This window comes from Lacerta agilis, chromosome 6, assembly GCF_009819535.1.
Source record: "Lacerta agilis isolate rLacAgi1 chromosome 6, rLacAgi1.pri, whole genome shotgun sequence".
NCBI classification, from domain to species: Eukaryota; Metazoa; Chordata; class Lepidosauria; order Squamata; family Lacertidae; genus Lacerta; species Lacerta agilis.
In genome coordinates, this window is record NC_046317.1 from 1,129,045 (window position 1) to 1,148,164 (window position 19,120).

The 19,120-nt window shown below is 44.2% G+C and overlaps 1 protein-coding gene across 1 annotated transcript in view; it reads left to right on the forward strand.

Moving 5' to 3' along the window:
- Nucleotides 1-19,120, forward strand: part of COLGALT2 (collagen beta(1-O)galactosyltransferase 2) — a 59,235-nt gene that overhangs the window by 11,679 nt on the left and 28,436 nt on the right. The window contains exons 2-4 of the mRNA XM_033151165.1: nt 15,360-15,470; nt 16,014-16,131; nt 17,622-17,756. Of these exons, the coding sequence (XP_033007056.1) occupies nt 15,457-15,470; nt 16,014-16,131; nt 17,622-17,756 (267 nt within the window). The 5' untranslated portion in view covers nt 15,360-15,456. The remainder of the gene's footprint in view (nt 1-15,359; nt 15,471-16,013; nt 16,132-17,621; nt 17,757-19,120) is intronic.

Genomic DNA, 19,120 nt, shown 5'->3' on the forward strand with positions numbered 1-19,120 from the left:
GAAACATTCCACTATGTCACTTTTTAAAATAAATAAAGCTGTTAACAATTGATATGGATCAGTGTGTAATCTTGCTTTTTATTTGACCTAGTATCTCTGTGCTATGTGAACAGTACACTTAATCCTTTACACGTTTTTCCTCCCCTCTTCTCAAAGATCAATGTTTCTGAGCAATGAAAAATAAATCAAAACTCACAACTGATGCCAGAAATAAACACTGACCTTAAAAAATGCTTGTGTAAATACCGGTTGGGTAGAAAATATATGAAAATAGGCTCTCTTCTAAAACCTATTTGAGTGAATTTCATCAATGCTTTCCTTTTTGGGGGGGGGGAGGTGGGGCGGCGGAATTGTTTTAATACCGCATCTGCATCATTTTCATCCTCTGCATCATTTGCCCCTGTGGCCATTTAATCAGAATGGGTGTAGTGGCCAATATGATCTGTCCATAATGCCTCAATGCAGCGCCATGCATGAAGACTCAACGATGTCCTTAAATAAAATCAGATGGGTGAACTATGTGAGGGAAAAGAAAATTAGAAATTTTGTTTGAGAATCGTTCGTTGAAAGGTTGTCTTGTCAAATGCAAGGTGGTTCTTTTAAAATGAGATTCAGAAGTAATAGAAAACGCAAGTGAGTGAGAATATTAAAGGTTTTATCCTAAACAGGAAGCAATATATACATACCAAGCAAGCATGACTCCCCCAGGTAGCCTCAGTTTGCATGGCCTGGCCCCGCATTAAAGAAGGTAAAAGGTAAAGGGACCCCTGACCATCAGGTCTAGTTGTGTCCGACTCTGGGGCTGCAGTGCTCATCTCGCTTTACTGGTCAAGGGAGCCGGTGTACAGCTTCCAGGTCATGTGGCCAGCATGACAAAGCCACTTCTGGCAAACCAGAGCAGCACACGGAAATGCCATTTACCTTCCCGCCGGAGCGGTATCTATTTATCTACTTGCACTTTGACGTGCTTTTGAACTACTAGGTGGGCAGGAGCTGGGACCGAGCAACGGGAGCTCACCCGGTGGCAGGGATTCGAACTGCCGACCTTCTGATCAGCAAGCCCTAGACTCTGTGGTTTAACCCACAGCGCCACCTGGGTCCCTATCAAAGAAGGTATTCATCACTATCTCTTCCTCCTAACTGATTAGGACACTGTAGGCTGTTCTCATGCCATCAAAGAACTTTAGAAAACAAGGAGAGGGAGAAGGAACAGAGGCAGGAAGAGGGCAACCGAGTCAGATCACTAACTCTGGATAGGTTGCCCATACAAAGGTGGGGTATCAAAATTGAAAGACTAAGATGATGATGCTGCCAGAGGAAAAGGGAATTTGACTACAGCGGAAATGCTGGGCAGGTGAATATTCTGCACTGCATCCCTCCCCAAATTTTGCCTATGTTGAGTGTGCTAATTTCAAGGGGAGTATCAAAGCTGGAGAATACTCAGTACTGCCCAGAATTCAACCCACAAAAACACAGCAGGCGCACACACAGCTCTGTAAATCGGATGACTTTGCTTTTAATTAAATAAAAAGGGAGGAATTCAACTTTGCACTAACATAAATCTCACTTCCCTCCCCTACAGGTATGCCCTGTTCTGGAGGTAGGAGACCCTTCAAAGCTAATGGGGGGGGGTTGGCTGCAGGAGGCACGGTGGGGGGGGGAGTCCTGTCGCAGTAGCAGGAGGGCTTGTGCTGCCTCCTGCTAGTACAACTACTTAGTTGGATCCATCCCCAAGCAAGGATTACTAGCAGTTACGGGCATGAAAATATACTTGAAAGCCTGTGACCAATGCTTAGTGAATTCCTGAGGCAGAAAAATGATTGCTTAAATAAAGCAGAAGACTGTAGACTTTTCAATGCCTCATAGAATCGTAAAACTGTAAAGTTGGAAGGAATCCTGGTGGTCATCTAGTTCAGTGTTTTTCAACCACTGTTCCGCGGCACACTAGTGTGCCACGAGATGTTGCCTGGTGTGCCGTGGGAAAAATTGAAAAATTCAAGAGAATTACTTTTTATATAGTCAATATAGGCACAGAGTTAATTTTTTTAACATTTTCTAATGGTGGTGTGCCTTGTGATTTTTTTCATGAAACAAGTGTGCCTTTGCCCAAAAAAGGTTGAAAAACACTGATCTAGTCTAATCCTCTGCAGTGCAGGAAACTCCGCTCCCATGGCATCCATGACAAAAAGCCACCTAGCCTCTGCTTAAAAACTTCCAGTGAAGGAGGGTCCACCACCTTCCAAGGGAGTCCACTGTTGAACAGCTTTTACCATTAGAAAGTTCTTCCTGGTGTTCAGCTGGAATCTCCTTTCTTGTAACTTGAATCCTTTGGTTCAGGTCTTGCCCTCTGGAGCAGGAGTTCTTTTGTAGTTCTTGCCTCATTCAGTTCTTGCTTTTCCTTATGAATAAATTACGTAGAAGTAAGAGAGGGAATAAAGACGTGGGTGGCGCTGTGGGTTAAACCACAGAGCCTAGGGCTTGCCGATCAGAAGGTCGGCAGTTCAAATCCCCACAAGGGGTGAGCTCCCGTTGCTCTGTCCCAGCTTCTGCCCACCTAGGAGTTCGAAAGCACATCAAAGTTCAAGTAGATAAATAGGTACTGCTCCGGCGGGAAGGTAAACGGCGTTTCCATGCGCTGCTCTGGTTCGCCAGAAGTGGCTTAGTCATGCTGGCCACATGACCCAGAAGCTGTATGCCGGCTCCCTCGGCCAGTAATGCGAGATGAGCGCCACAACCCCAGAGTCGGACACGACTGAACTTAATGGTCAGGGGTCCCTTTACCTTTAAGAGAGGTTTTGCAAATTTAGCATAATTTAGACTAGGCCGTAGAATTCAGCCTTTTCTGAATGCAATATTTTGGTCACCTTAGCAAAGCATTTGCAGTATGTATGCATGTATATGTATTTCATATTAAGCAGTGTTTGAGACTCCCATTGTTCTAGGCACATTTTGCAACAGGGAATTTCTGAGCTCTGGGCGCAGTACTGCGCCTAAGATTTCAAATTAAAACTGCAGAGTGGAAGGAAAGAATGACCTTTTTCTGCCTCCCCACTTCCAGCCACTCTCTGAAGAATGGAGAAGAGACCCTCTTCAGAATATTAGGGGGTGGGTAAGGGGAGGACTAGAGCAGTGTTTTTCAACCACTGTTCCGCGGCACACTAGTGTGCCGCGAGATGTTGCCTGGTGTGCCGTGGGAAAATTACTTTATATATAGTCAATATAGGCACAGAGTTAAATTTTTTAACATTTTCTAATGGTGGTGTGCCTCGTGATTTTTTTCATGAAACAAGTGTGCCTTTGCCCAAAAAAGGTTGAAAAACACTGGACTAGAGCATGTGAAAAAGGAACATAATATTTTAGCTGCAGTTCATTCATTTTCAGCTTTGTATTCTTGATATGAAAAAGCGTACCTAGACATTCCGTTGTTGTGCCCCTAACCTTGGTTTAAACTGCCCTTTAGCTCCTAGCTTTCATATATCAATTTCTAACACTGATATGAAGGCAAGAGAGCTCATAGCCTAGCATGTTACTTTCTGATGGTCAGAAGTAATCATGCACTCTCTGTCTTTCCAAATTACAGTGCTCTATCTCTATTTATAGCCCTGCTATAAATCCCCTCTTCCGTCTGGTCGCCCTTTTGTGATCAGAGAGTTGCAACTTGACTTGCAGGATATGGCAGACATTCCTCCCCAGAGCAATAGTACTATAACAACTTGACTCAACAATAACTTCAAGTATTAACTTGAAACACATTAGTTGGACCTGCCCCTCTTTTCCCTGCTCCTTTTTCATCTCACTAAAGCACATGATTAAAAAAGTTTTTAAAAACATGGCAAAATGGGCTAAGTGTTGCTGAACATAAAAAGGGCAAGTGCAGCCACCTTGGTTTATAACCATAATCTGTTCCAGAGGTCCGTTTGTAAACCAAAACAGGTTGTAACCCGAGGCGCGCTTTCGCCAATGGGGCCTCCAAAATTTTTTTGTTCGTAATCCAAAAAAAGCAAGCAAGCAAGCAAGCAAGGGTTGTGATCCAAAAAAAGTTTGCAAACCGGGACACGCACTTCTGGGTTTGACGTGTTTTTAATCCAAAACGTATGCAAACCAGACTGTCTACAAACCAAGGTACCATTGTAATATTTTTTTCAATACATGCTTGTGCATGTATCAAGGCTTCTGTCCTGACACAAACTTTGGGAATTTCTGGTATATGTGCCAACCTTTCCTCTTCCCCCCGATGCAATTTTTAGGAGATCATTACAGTTCAGTAACTCGAATCCATCACATGCTCACATTTTGGCTGCCCTCACATAATTGTACTGAATTTCTGCAGTAGGCTGGAAAGAAGGCTTTTTAAAGAAAAGGCAAATTGCTAGCATTGGGAATGAAGCAAGTGCCTTAATCTCTTCCATTCCATTCTTGTTTGGTTCTTTAGTTTCCCATGAAGAAGAAGAAATGTCCAGTTTGGATCTCCTTTTTGTTGCAGCTCTTAAAAGTGAGATGTATATCTGAGAGTGATTTCAAGATGGTTGTGGCTCCATTTCACATTCACTGCTGTATGGTTGCGACATGGGCGTAGCCAAGGGGGGGGGGCGGGGGGGCATCTGCCCCCCCCATCAAGTAAAACAATAGAAATACTTAACTAACTGACCAATCATGGTGGTTCAGCTCCCACTAACGAAAGTCCTGGCTACGCCCATGAGCTGTAATATTTGGCAAGCGCTTGCTAAAGAACAGTCGGTAACAGTGGGGGATCCACCACTGCATTTAGGGCAGCCGGCCTCTCAATGTGTCTCCCTAGAGTGAAGGCCGTAAGATCTTTCGCCGGTTACTTGAGTGACCTGACGGAGCCTGCATTAAGAAGAGCTTTCTCTATGGCCTGCTTCCATACCCCACCCACGGCCTTCCTCAGCGCCTCAGCCCCTGCAATATGAAAGAGATAGAGGACTTTTTACATTTCTTTTTTCAGTGTCCCCTATACGATTCAATAAGACCCAAACTTCTTTTCCTGATCCCGTCCTCCATTATATCCAAGGATGACTGCCTGAAATTTTTACTAGTAGACGCAAACCCCCAAATCTCACGCGGAGCGGCCATTTTTATTCTGCAGGCACTGAAACTCAGGGTTCCCTTGACAGGGTGATGATCAGGACCATCATCACTGTCCTCATTTTGTTTTAGTTCAACCTTTAGAGCCTACCCCAGGTTTCTATTTGCTTGGTATCTATTAGTAATTTTAGATAATCGGCCTCAGGTGTTTTAGATATTAGCTCTGTCCGTTTTATTATAATTTAAGTTTTATTATGCCATGCTATGTCTGCAGCTTAGTGCGACTTATGTACTCTGTTGTTCGTATTCGGTACTGATGTTTTTGTCTGTTGGGTTTATGCTATGGCTGAACTCTAATGCAATAAAGAATTTGACTTTGATATTTGGCGAGTACTTGCTACAGCACAGTAGGTAACAGTGGGGGGTCCATCATTGCAATTAGGGCAGAAATCCCCCTTCCCCCCCCCACACCTGAAAGTATTGAACTCAGTGTGACTTCCATTTGGGATGATGTGTATAAGATTGCGCTGTTGATCTGTTACACCTGGGAATCTTCTTTCATTCATACTACCCTACTACTTTAATCGTTGTCATTTTAGATAGTGCTATGTGTGGCAGCAGATTTCCCTCAGAAGAGACAAAGGGATCCATTCAGCATGTAATTTATCTTTTTTTTTTTTAAGAAAGGGAACAGCAAGGAACATTTGACAAACTCAGGTTTCTTGAAAACAGATTGCAACTTAATTTACTACTGTGGAGTGCCACCTGCTTAAGGTATGAACCAGGAAAAGTTGAGCTTGGTTCAATTACTGCAAACAATGCTGTTCTTTTGTATGACGCTTGAAAGCAGTTTCTGTTCTCTTTTTTTTAATCTGGGGAGCTGCATAGAAACCTGTGCAACTAGATCTCTGGGCTCCACAGCAAGAAATCTAAGCAAAGTTGCTCCCCGAGGACCAGATGTTCTCTCTTGAAAGCTGCCTGACAGCCATTTCTTACTTGGGTTTTCTTGATTTGATGCCACTGACTCTCAAGTCCGCATGCTAGGTTTAGTTTCACCTCTTGATTATCTTGGGAGCATTCAAGCAACTCCATTATCACAGCAAGAAGTGTGAAGTTCCCTGCCCTCTCCCTCTTTAAGGAAAGAGTCACCAGCCCAGTGAGGTTGGAGGCTGATCTGGGCTGCTCTTCCCTTTAGTCACTCTTTCTCCATCAACAATTCCTACTGCATTGACACGGATATAAGCCGCACTTGAATATAAACCACACTTTTAAAATTGGAGGTGGGGGGCAAAATACCTGCATATAAGCTGCTCCCTTCCTCACTGCTCCTGGCTGCATTTCGGGGGGGGGGGAGACTGTGCTGCGTTGCCAGCGGCCTTTCCCCTTCCTCGCTCTCTCCCTTCCCGGCCTTGGGGGAGAGGACGGGGACCTACACACGGGGCGGGGGGCGCTTTGCCACTCTCCTGGCACCGTTTGCCCTGCGCTCCTGGCTGCATACAGTAAGGTCGCAAATATAAGCCACACTTTTCACGGTCAGAATTTGGGGGGAAAGTGAGGCTTATTTTCAGGCCAATATGGTATTTTTTGTGTAGAGCTATATATAAATAGTCTGTGAGCCTTCTCCGTGTGCCTGCTGGGTATATGCATTGTACAGAGGCTGGGTGTGCGTGTCTCCTGGAAGCTGGCTGGAGGGAGCTCTGAGCCATTTCCCCGCTCTACCCCCCCATTAACTTCAGAAGAATACTAGTAAGACTTGGCCTCACTTGCATTCCAGCATTGCTATCCCTCTAATCTGAGGCAGTGTACAATAACCCTGCAATATAGCTCACTGTTAATAGTGCTTTGAGTTTGTGGGTGCCAGACCCCTCTTATTAGATAAAAATCTAATCAAGCCTTCTGATCCCTGGATCCAGCAAGTGCTAAAAGCTAATCAAGCCAGGCTAGCTTCCTGAAACCCTGGAGTCAGCAAGTGTTAAGATATAAGACAGGCTAGCTTCCTGATGAGGCGATCGCCTGGGTGATGGGCCATTAAGAGAACAAAGGAAGATGTGCGAGATGACAAACGGGTCAAACGCAGATAGTGAGAAGGATGAAACCCAGAGTTTGAAGGAGAGCTGAATTTGGCTGTGGTGCGACCTAGAAGCAAAGCAGCAAGCAGAGAGAGAGAGAGAGAGAGAGAGAGAGAGCGCACACAGTGCTGAATCTGTTCTTGAATCCAAGGCCGTGGCTACAGGAGAAACAAGACCCTTTTGGAGTGTTAATGCTGTGAATCCCTCAATTGCAGGCTTGGGTTGCATATATAAACCATACAGTGGTACCTCTGCTTACGAACGCAATCCATTTTGGGGGTGCCGTTTGCACCCTGAAAAGTCCGTAAGTAGAGTGCTGCTACTGCGCATCCGTGAAGCACAACAGCGCTTCTGCACATGTGCAGAGCACGCAGATCGCTTCTGCGCATGCACGAAGCGTGCAGCGAAACACAGAAGTATACACTTCCGGGTTTGCCGCGTTCGCATCCTGAAAATCTGCAACATGAAGCGAACGCAAACAGATATGACTGCATATCATAAAAACACCGCAGTCTCCACTGCGTGACATTTCCAGAAGGAGACACAAAACCTGGGTAAGTGTCTTGAATCCCTGGAATCTCGCACTGCTCAGATATTGGGGTGACCTGCAACAACATTTCCAGCCACAAATCCCCGTTACAGATTCTCCACTGATATATATGAGCAGCTCTCACCTCCACCCCCAGGAAGGGTGGGAAAGCTCTACTGAAGCAGTAAACTGGTGCTGGGCATTTCTCTAGTTATAATAATATGTGAGTGTGAAGGCTGAGAATTCCGTTTGAGATTATGAGGGAGGAATTGAATGTAGTTCCAAACAGTTTGCTCCACCACTGCAAGGCCGCCCTCCTCCTCCTCCCTCTGGAGGCTGTTCTGAGGGTTCTTCTGACCCTCCCCAAAGCCAGCCCAGGGGTCTCCTCCTGCTGTGCTAGTGGTATTCCTTGTGTGGGCTTCTACTGCTGGAGCTCATTGGGTGAATCGCACTCTCGGAGAGAGGACGTCTGCAGTGTACAACTCTACAACTCTTCATTACCTTTTCCCACATTCCCAAATCAGCAGATCACTTCTAGATAAATTAGGTGGTATCTGAATTCTCCTGTTCACCAAGTAGGGAGCATTTTCATTCTCTCTTCTGAAGCCACAATATTCCTGACAGGTTTTGCTTTCTGCAAATGCAACCTGTTTCTACAAGAATGTCAGGATCCTGAGGTAAAAAAGCTCCTTAAAGCCACAATGTAGTCACAACGATCTCCGTTCCTCAGCAGTCATAGTATTGAATTCTTTCTCCTCCTCCATCTCCTAACTGTGGCCTCAGCCAGTGCAAACTCATACAGATCTCTCTCTCTCTCTGTGTGTGTGTGTCATTCCGTTCACCAAACAGGAGTATCTTTCATAAGGGGAAAATGCAGAGTCATGTTTAGGAATGCAGATGGGCGAAAGAGAACTCACTGTGCTTTGTCCACTCCCTAGGTAATTTTCCAATAAGCTCCACCACAGGAATATAGCTGACATCAGAACAGAGGAGACTAACTGAATTTGTGAACAGTCTCTCCAAATCCACGATGCAGTGACTCTGAGGCCTCACCACCTGCAGTCTTGGTATACATATGTCCAACACTTTTAAATTGCATGTCTAGGTAACCCTAACTTCTGCATGATTTGCACGGTTCACAGATTTCTAAAATTCTGTAACTTTTACTGTTTTGAATTATCTTTACCCACTTGCTAGTCATGATGTGGTATAAGGAGCTAAACAGGGAACTGTTGCTCCTCTCTGTACACAGGCTATTGATATATAGTTCTACACATAAAATAGGAACAGTCAATGGAGGAAGAGACTTAGCATACATTTTCCTAGTAGTAGCTGGACTGGTAATAGCTGCTTATTATATTATCTCTGTTGCACTGATGCAAATGACTTGACTGTCTGTCGTTAGGAACCTTTGACCAATTAGCACGTGTTAATTTTCAAGCTGCTCTGCAAACTATAGTTGAAAGATGGGATATCCTATTTCGAATACTTTTTGTCAAAGGTATTCTACTGAAATATCAACATAGTATTTTAGAAAATCTTCACTGACATTTCACATACCTGAAGACTGATCTGATGGACTGGAAAATGCCCTGTGGGGATTCCTCCTCCTCCCAGAAAAAAGCTACACTTTGAAAAGGGCCCGGCACACCTGGCTCTGAAGGCATAAAGCAACACGCTAGTTTTCTAGACTATAGTGGTGGAACAGATTTCCTTCTCTTACTTTTATCAGCATTCCCTCTCCCTTTCTCCACCACCGCTAGCCCTCAGTGAAGTGAGAGAAGAGTGCCTAAGTGAGTTTGCCATCTTGACAATCACACATTTAATCAAAGCAAAAAAACAGGTAGTCTGATGACTCTGTCATACTCTGCTGCATGTGCTTTTGGTTTACGGAGGAAGCGGCTGGCTAGTTCAGAACACTTCCAAGAGAGCAGCACCATGCCTCCATCAGCCCAGGCCAGGAGATCCTTGGGCCAATAGGATGGGAGGCCCACAAATGGCAGCCTTACCTTGTCCTAAGCTCCCAGTATCCTGGTCCAGCTGCCAGCCATTTTAAAAGGTATTTGGAACAGAAGGTGGAATTGGAGCAGATCTCTTGCAGGGGGCTATCACAACAAGAGTCTGTTCACCACGATTGCCCTGTTCCTGCTTGGGGGAGGTCTGATAATTTAATATGTCATTACAATTATATTCCACTTGTTCCTCAAGGAACATAGCAATTTTAACTTTCATTGCTATCAATCTCCAAGTCATTCTGGGAATTGCAATATCCAGTGTTCTTTGTAGTGCCCAGAATTCTTTGAGTGAAAGCCTGTGTTTTAAAGGTCTAGTATGTGCACAGCCAGAGACCCTATATGTTTAGTCTTGCCCATTATTCACACCACCCTGAAGTGGGTCTCACACTATAGGGCACAATAGTTAGGGTGAACATTGTGAGACTTCTCTGTTGGATTAGTGACCCCACCCTAACCCAAACTACTGTTCCCTTGGGGAGAGGGAACAACTATTTAAATAAATTTATGTTGTGTACACTTGCTTCTTTCTGTCCCTTTCTCTGTATCTAGAATAAGGAGTGTGGGGATTTTTACCTGAGTCCACCCCTCAACCCTTCCAGCCTACATGAGTGATGGATTAATGACTATTAAGTTGGGGTGTGGAGTGGGGAAAACACATTGGTGTTTGTGTTAGGGGGAATGTTTCTCTGCTTCTGCTGCATGGACCACACTGTGGCAGAAGGCACACGGTGTTCCCTTTAGTAAGAAGTTTTGGTAATTTTCCTTCAAGGATGAAAACTAGCAAAATAGACTGCTCTTCCCTCCCCCGACACCAGGGTCAAAGTAAATAAACAGCAATGAAGTAGAAGCTCAAAACAGGAATATAAAAGGGGAGAAAGTTGGTGGAATTTTTTAGTTAACTTTCTGGCTGGGTTGTTTAGAATTATCTAGATCTAAACTCTGTTGAATACACAACCGTAGAGGCAGATAGCCATGTTTGCTGCACCAGAATGTTCTGGTTCTGATAGTGTAAAAGTTTTGGCCAGATGTCTAAATCTCGGTTGTCAGTTGCAGCATGTAAGGCTTCGTATAAACTGTACATTTAAAACATGTTTTTCTCTCTCAAAGAATTATGGGCACCATCATTTACCCCTCACAGAATTCCCAGCCACTCTTAACAGACCACAGTGCCCAGAGTTCTTTGCAGATGGAAAGCGGCTTCAGGTGTGCTTTAAAGGTATGGTGTGTGTATCTCTTGGACGTAGACTCTCTGGTCCTTGTAACTTGTAGGGTGTGTGTTTTGGTAAGGAGAAGGGTAGCAGTTCAGGGAGTAAATGTGGAATAGCGCGCTGTATGTATGGGCAGCAAAACCCATATGGTGTTGCAAGAGTTTAAAAATGTTCGTATGCTTAGGGAAGCTTTTAATATTTGATGAATTATTGTATTTTAATATTTTGCTGGAAGCCATCCAGAGTGGCTGGTAAAACCCAGCCAGATGGGTGGGGTATAAATATGTTGTTGTTGTTGTTGTTGTTGTTGTTGTTGTTGTTGTTGTTGTTGTTGTTGTTCTTCACATAATGCATTTCAACAAAGAGTTTTCAAAAGAGTTTTGAGATTGCCACATAAGGCAATTTAACCCATAGACACTGAATCCATTGTTCACATGTAACGAGCAGCGCTTTTTTCTGGTGGTTCTCAGCGGTATGCAGTACGGGCGCTTCTTTTCCTTTTCAAATCTTGCGATAAGGTAAATGGAGGGTGGGGAGAGCAAGAAAGCAATCGTGGCTAAAAGAGGGGATGTGAACAGCAGGAGGCTGAAGTGGCGAGGGAAAGGAGGCCCTCCCTCTCAGTCCAAAGGTTGTATCGTCCCTCCTCGGCTGCCCCACGGATGCGCTGCTATGCCACTGCCTGCCTCACTGTGCTGTGAGCGGCCGGCTGAGCATGAGCGCCACTTCCCTTTTGTCTCTGCTCACTCTTTCCATGTCTGTGGGGAGAGAGAGAGGGAGAGAGAGAAAAGGGAGAGGAAGCAGCCGCCTTCGCTGCTAGCACCACTGTTTCCCATTCTGTGGCTGAGGAAGCCTTAGCGATGAGCGCAGGTGTGGCTGGTGGCTGGAGGGAGGAGAAGGGAAGAGGAGGGGCGGGTGGGATTCTGGGTGGGTGTGAAAAGCAGACAAGGCAAGGTGGGGGAGAGGTTGAAGAAGGGGAGGGGAACACATAGTGGGGGGGACAAGAGAGGGGGGGAGAGAGGGAGAGAAATGGGGGGAAGAGGATCTTGGTGGGTACTGGCACTTTTTTCTAGGAAACAGCACTGGTAATGAGGATCCAAAACATGAATTGAAACAAAAAAAATAATGATTCCCCCCCCTCAATTTTAAAAGACCTTTTGGGGCTGAAATCTTGTGCCTAACTACTTGTCCTCTTGTGTGGCATGCTTCCAGTTGTTGTTGTTTAGTCGTTTAGTCATGTCCGGCTTCGTGGCCCCATGGACCAGAGCACGCCAGGCACTCCTGTCTTCCACATTTGAAACCCCACTAGAAGAACCCATATTAGCGGGGGGTGTATAGTGGAAAAATGAAGAGCTTTACGCCCATTTTCCAGTTATGAGCCAATGCTGAGTCACTGGTTCAGCATGTGTTCATCTCTCCCTGATAATGCATGTGATTTGAAACGCTAAACATGCTGCTGTCAGATGGGTAAGGTTAGAGAAAGCCCACACAGTGCAACCTTCTTTGCATCCCACCTCCAGGGCTATCTGCCTGCCACCTGTGGTAGAAATATACAACAGGAACATTCTTGTCACCCTGGGCATGTCACCCATCCTCGCATTTTCACATAACATTAGAAATGACCTCTGCTCATTCTGAGTCTCTGTGAAGAGACTGTTTGTGTACGCCTTGCGTTCATCCTGGGTAACCCATTCAATGAAAATGGCTCTTGTGTGCTGTTTCCTTTCATTATGTCTCATCCAGTCAAGTAAGGAAGCCTTCTCCGCTCTGTTGGGTGTTTAACTGGGAGAAGCAAGTTCCATTGTCTCCAAGCTCCTTCATTGTTATGTTTGGTTTCCCATACAGTAAAGTGAGGCAACATAGAAAACTCTTTGTTTTATAAATTCAATACATAAAGAACAGAGCTAGCTTGGGCAATGTAACAAGCTTGAATGGGGTGATTTACATTTTTGAAATTGATTGCTACTGACTAAATTGTTTTGTCATTCTCCCCAGTATAAGAGTTTGAGGCATACTTTCCTAGAGGCATGTAGCATTGGATTCAATGAGACTCATTTGCAGATAAGGATGGGTGAATCTGCCAATTTTGAGTTCTTTGTTTCTTATATTTCCCAGTCTTACACTCAGTTCTCCGGATTAGTTTGTGAAATTTTTAAATAAAAAAGTCTTGAAAATTCATCACCATTTTTGTGCAAATTTCTCCGGATATACATATTTTTGCAAACCACTTTCCTTAACACAACACATTTTTGTATGCTGTTTTCCGTAATAAATGTATCCCTCCACTTATGGGGGGGTTACGTTCCTGGACTCCATGCACATTTGTGGAATCTTGTAAAGTGGGGAGGGTGCTGTTGAGAGAGGTTGAGAAGCCCCCCCCCCCTCTATTTATTGGCAACGCATAAACATGGTCACGCACAAGCAGAATGTGCGTTTGGGGGTGGTGCCTAAATATGCATTTTAATGCACAATTTACCCTGCATGTGCATTTTTGAAAATGTAGCTTGACTAGAAAACTGCATTGCAAAATTCAAAGACCTGTGACTTGAAAGCTAACCAAATTTTGGTTTGCATATTGTTCTGGAAAGTGTGAATTGGGTAATTGGGTAATTTCACCTTTAAATGTGAACTGACTCAAATTTCTCCCCATCTCTTCTCAAGCTCATACCAAGAACAAACTTAGTTGGTCTCTAAGGTGCTACTGGAAGGAATTTTTTTTATTTTTTATTTTGTTTTGACTATGGCAGACCAATACAGCTACCTACCTGTAAGTTAGTCATGTTTATTAACTTCTTTACTCTGAGTAGGGCTGGAATGGAATATTACCCAAGGTGCTGTAACTGAGAAGGTGGCTTCAGAGTACTGTATACAGTGGTACCTCGGGTTAAGAACTTAATTCATTCTGGAGGTCCATTCTTAACCTGAAACTGTTCTTAACCTGAGGTACCACTTTAGCTGCCGCCGCCGCACAATTTTTATTCTCATCCTGAAGCAAAGTTCTTAATCCAAGGTACTATTTCTGGGTTAGTGGAGTGTAACCTGAAGCGTCTGTAACCTGAGGTACCACTGTATGGACAATGGAAAAGGTCAGGGACCGTTCTTGAGGGGACCATCTTGTTTTGTAGAAGTACAGAAGTATCTGTTTGTTTAGTTGTGCAGATGCATAGTTTTCAGATATATGCACACAGAGCAAAGTGACTGCAGGCAAACACTTTCTCCTCTGACATTTCTGACAGTGAAATTACAGTGAGTCGTGGTCTATTCGCAACCCTCTCTCCCCTTGCCGTGCATACAGACATTGCCCAGCAGCAATGACAGGCCTGGATGTGTGTCAGCCTGTCTTCTAATGAAGAAGTAGCAAAAAATGCTGCCTTTATGAGGTTTAGAAAATCACTCACATTCCGTATTCTTTCTTAATCTCACAGATGGACATTATCAATGCAGCCCACACAGTCTTTGTAGCATAAAATAATAAATGAATTTATAGAAGGATCTATTAAAAGAATTGCATTTGGAAGTATATTTGCAGCCTGTTTAGCTAAAGCAGGCACAGGAAAACTCAGCCCTCCAGCTGTTTTGGGACTACAACTCCCATCATCCCTAGCTCACAGGACCAGTGGTCAGGGATGATGGGAGTTGTAGTCCCAAAACACCTGGAGGGCCGAGTTTGCCTATGCCTGAACTAAAGCTTAGCCTCCTTTGTTCTGATTTTTGTCATATTTTGATTAAGCTTGAATGTGGGGCTACATAGTAGTATAGTGGCAAATTCAGAAGTGTGGGGTACCTTAAGGAAAGTCAGAACCATACCCCCTTTTAAGATTACTGTACAATAATAACAATGCCGTTTGACTTCACCCCTGGTGACGCACTCCATTGTCTCTTGAGTGCGTCAACAACATGGTCAAATGGTTTGGAGTGCTTAAACTGTGTTTTCTTGAAGTTCCATTATGCATAACAGAACGTGCACACCATTCTCTTGAAAGTGAGCTTTGGAACATACAGAACAACTCATCCGCTGCGTTCTGCATGTGCCCCTTCTCCAGAATGACCATAGGAGCCAATCCTCAGTGGTTGTCACCTCTTTTCATTCTGATTGGCTCCAAAGAGTAAAACGACTTCTGATTGGCTAAAAAGCTCCCCTTTTTGAGCTGAGAGGCTGGAGGCTTGGGACCCTGCTGCAGAAGCAGTGGCGGGTCTTTAAGCCCCCTGCAGTCCCAGACCACTACATCTCTGTTGCTGAAGTTGACCTGATGAACAACATCACTTGATGCCTATTCAGTATTGTTTTAAGATGCCAATGATGGCTGGCTGGTGGGAATTTGTGTGAATGTTTCAGACCCAAAATGGAGGACATGCTCTGTTCGAATGTGCATCTATGAAGCATTGGCAGAGAGGCTGTTGTTACCTGTGAACAGATGCCCCTTCAAGATTTTGTTTGACCGAAAGGTGGTGAATGTTTAGTAATCCCTCTGCACATTCACTGTTCCTCCTTTAGGGTAGCTACTGACCACAATGTTGACAACACAACAGAAATCCTGAGGGAGTGGCTGAAGAATGTACAGAAACTGTATCACTATGTGGAGTGGAGGCCCATGGGTGACCCTCAGTAAGTATTTGAATGCTGGGTTTTTCCATTAAAACCACATGTAACAAAGTTAAGCATATTCAGGGAAACAGCATGAAATGTTCTGATCCTCTATAAAGCTATTTAAAAGCCTTCTCCACATACCTGTGATAGCAAATTCCAGAAGCAATTTAATTTGGCTAAATGCTATCTTTTTCAAAGCTGTGGAGGGAAAAGAGCAGTTGGGTGTGTGTGTGTGTGTGTGTGTGTGTGTGTGTGTCCAACTTCCAATTTCTATTTAATTCACAGCACTCATGTTGGGCAGGAAGTGCAGTGATGGTGTATGTTTCCCTATGTCCTGGGTACACACTCCAGGAATAAATTTGGAAAGTGTTTTCTTTGCTCTGAAACGTCCTTTCCTTACCCTTACCTTTTTGGAGCACTTGAGGTGACTTAGTGAATTTGATTTTTAATTAAACACCAAAGTCAGTAGAGAAATAATACCCAGCAATCCTGCAGGAGCTACGCAGCATTTAACATGACAAGAGGGCTGCATGTTTTCCCTGTTTGTTCTTTGTTTTGTAGGTCCTACCCGGAGGAAATTGGGCCCAAACACTGGCCAAACTCCAGGTTTACCCATGTGATGAAACTGAGGCAGACTGCTCTGAGAACTGCCAAGGAAAAGTGGTCTGATTACATCATGGTAAAATAAGAATTAAAGTTCTGGCTGGTTAGGCTTCCTTCCTTTCCTTGATTTGCATGCTGGGCATTTCAGAGGTGCATTCGGTTTCTGAGCTTTGTAAAGAAGGAAACTGGAAAAGTAAAACTGGTTGTCTTACAGTGATACATAATTCCCCCCCCAGATGTGCTGGGATATGCAAGGTAACTACTTACCTTCACTGACCACTGAAGTCCTGCCTCCTGTACCTGTCACCTCTAAACACAGCTTTGTAGGACTGGGAAAGGAGAAATAACTTTGGCCCAGATTCGTGCACATATTTTCACAAGTATTTGTGTGATCAGGATCATGTAAATCAGTGATGTGAGGAAGTTGTGGTCAGCTAGGTGAAGGACTACAATCCCCATCATCTCTAACCACTGGCCATGCTCACTGGGGCTCATGGGAGCTAAAGTCCCAACAACATCTGGAGGACCCAAAGTTCCACATGTGATGTGGATTCTCAGAACATGTTTTGCCACCCACCTCCAGAGCACTGTGTTCATACATACGCAACAAAACTAATTCTCATCTAACTATATTTGGCTCACGTTAATGAATACTCCTGACACCTCGATGGTTGACACACTGAGGCACCCAGGAATGAGTCCAGGGTGAAAGCTGCCTCTATAGCTGAAAACCACCATGCTGATTTATACACCTCCCGCTTTTCCAGTGGTTAAGCTTTGCCATGCAGTCAAGCTGGTGCCAAACGTACTACTGTGCTTTCCTTTGGCCCACATCAGTGAGGCCAAGAGAGGGGTCTTGTCCAGGCTTGCACACCATGGAAGGTCACCGGTGCTGCTAACACAGCAGTTTGACTTCCCCCCAGAGGTGTCTGTTGAGACAGACGGATGCCGTCCCACCAGAAATTCCACCTGCAAGCCCCCTTGCCTCTCCTTCCAAATGTGAGGTGGTTTGTTCTAGTTAAGCCCTTGCCCTGTAATGCAGGATTTGGAAACCTATGGCCCTCCAGATGATATTGGACTCCCATACCCATCAGCCTCAGTGAGCATAGGCAAAAGTCAGGGATGATGGGAGCTGTAGTCAAACAACTTCCTGAGGGTTACAAATTTCTTATCCCTGCTTTAATGTCTCCATTGTGGACTACTTGGCTGGGCCCACTATGAAGTGGGTTTCTGTTCTTGTTCATTGTGTTTCACACGTCCAGAGACTTCATTTCAATTCAGCGATGCGAGTGCCTTACTAAATACCACCACTTTTTGGTATGTGCAAAGTAGTAGTTACAAAGTCGACCAATATTTGCTGTTGGCTTCAGTACAAGGTAAATGTTAGCTTATTGCTGATGGGTATGTGATGGAAGTCTGCTTATTTTGCTCATTTTGCAACATTGCAAGAACTCAAGATAGGTAATGCTCTTAACCAAGTCTTGTATGTGGACATTAGAGACACTCTTCGGATCCAGTTGCACAAAAACTCACATGCTTTTTTTTAAAAAAAATCCCTTTTCCTAGTTCATAGATGCTGATAATTTTCTGACAAACCCAGAAGTTCTGAATCTCATGATAGCAGAAAACAAGACCATTGTGGCGCCCATGCTTGAATCTCGTGCTCTCTACTCTAACTTCTGGTGTGGAATGACGCCTCAGGCAAGAGACGTTTCTTTACTGTTACTTACTTTTTAAAAAATGTTTTTATTAAAGATTTTCTTGATTTACAAAGGTAGTGCAATGTCTCTCTCATATTTTTCCATATATACACCATCCAAATAGACAGATCCCTGTCCCAGGGCTTGAAAGCAAGTATATAAGAATGGCAAGGATACATGGGATGAATTAATAAATGTGTAAGATATCTAGCATGTATATTATTGTATTGTGTGCATTCTTTGTTCTCTGCAGCTGGTATCAAGATGAGGGTGCTGTTAAGAGACAAATATCCCATGCAATGATTGTTGAAACCCCTTTCCAGCCTCCATGTCTTCGATGGACACTACTTAGATGTTCCTATCTCCCTTGGGACCTAGAATTTTGTATTTTCATAAATGGCAAATTTGGATTTCTTGGGTTTCTGGCAGAAGCCTTCCATGCACCAGGTGGCTGTTTAGCATAGAGCATAGTAATTTATGATAGAGTTATTGTCATTAAAGTGTATCCTTGCAGTCCCTTTATGGCAAAAGATTTTCCCAAAATCAATCTGGTGTCCAATATATTTGGTGGAGAAATGAAGCCTTTGAAAGAAAGATTCTCGAAAAGGAATTGCATCTTGCAGGCTTCTTCTTAAGATGAAACAAAACACCGTTTTTCCTCTGCCACTCCTTGTTTGCCTTTTCTTTGTAATGCAATTAGAGTCCAGTGATTTCACTCATGCCTTTTCCCCTCTGGGGATTAATTGCTCACAGTCTGAGATCTGTGTGCAGCTGGAGCAGCCTGGTAGCTGCGGTTCTCTGGAGCTGATTACTGTTCCGCATTAGGTTTGTCAGCTAGCCTTGGTTTGCAGACCATTTGGGGTCCATATTTCTGACAAGTGATAACAACTCCCAGGAAATCCACAAGGAATTGTTGATAACAGTGAAAATCAAGGCAACAAAATAGCACGCACACACCTTTATTCTGCACGAGAAGCCGCTCTCTCAGTGTGATTGTTTTAGCAACTTGGTGTTTGGTATGACCTTCAGACCCGCCTCTGTCTGTGTCATACTGTTCTCATAACTTGGCCGTGAGCTCTGGAGAGTAGTTGTTTTCAGGGTGGACTCTTAGGCAGTTCTTTCCATCGCTGAACGTTCTGGTAGCGTGGCTTGTGCAGAAAAACCCACCAAACCCCAATCTGTCTGAGCATGCTAAGAAGGATTGCCCAAGGTGAGAGAATGTTTACTAGGCATGAGACTATGCCGTGATTTCAGGTCCTAGCCAAACAGCCCAAGGAGAGTTCTAGGGAGCTGTAAAATGTTATTTAAAGATGTTCCATCTGCGGTATTCCTTCCTGAGCGATAAAAAGCTTCGAGATTCCCTTC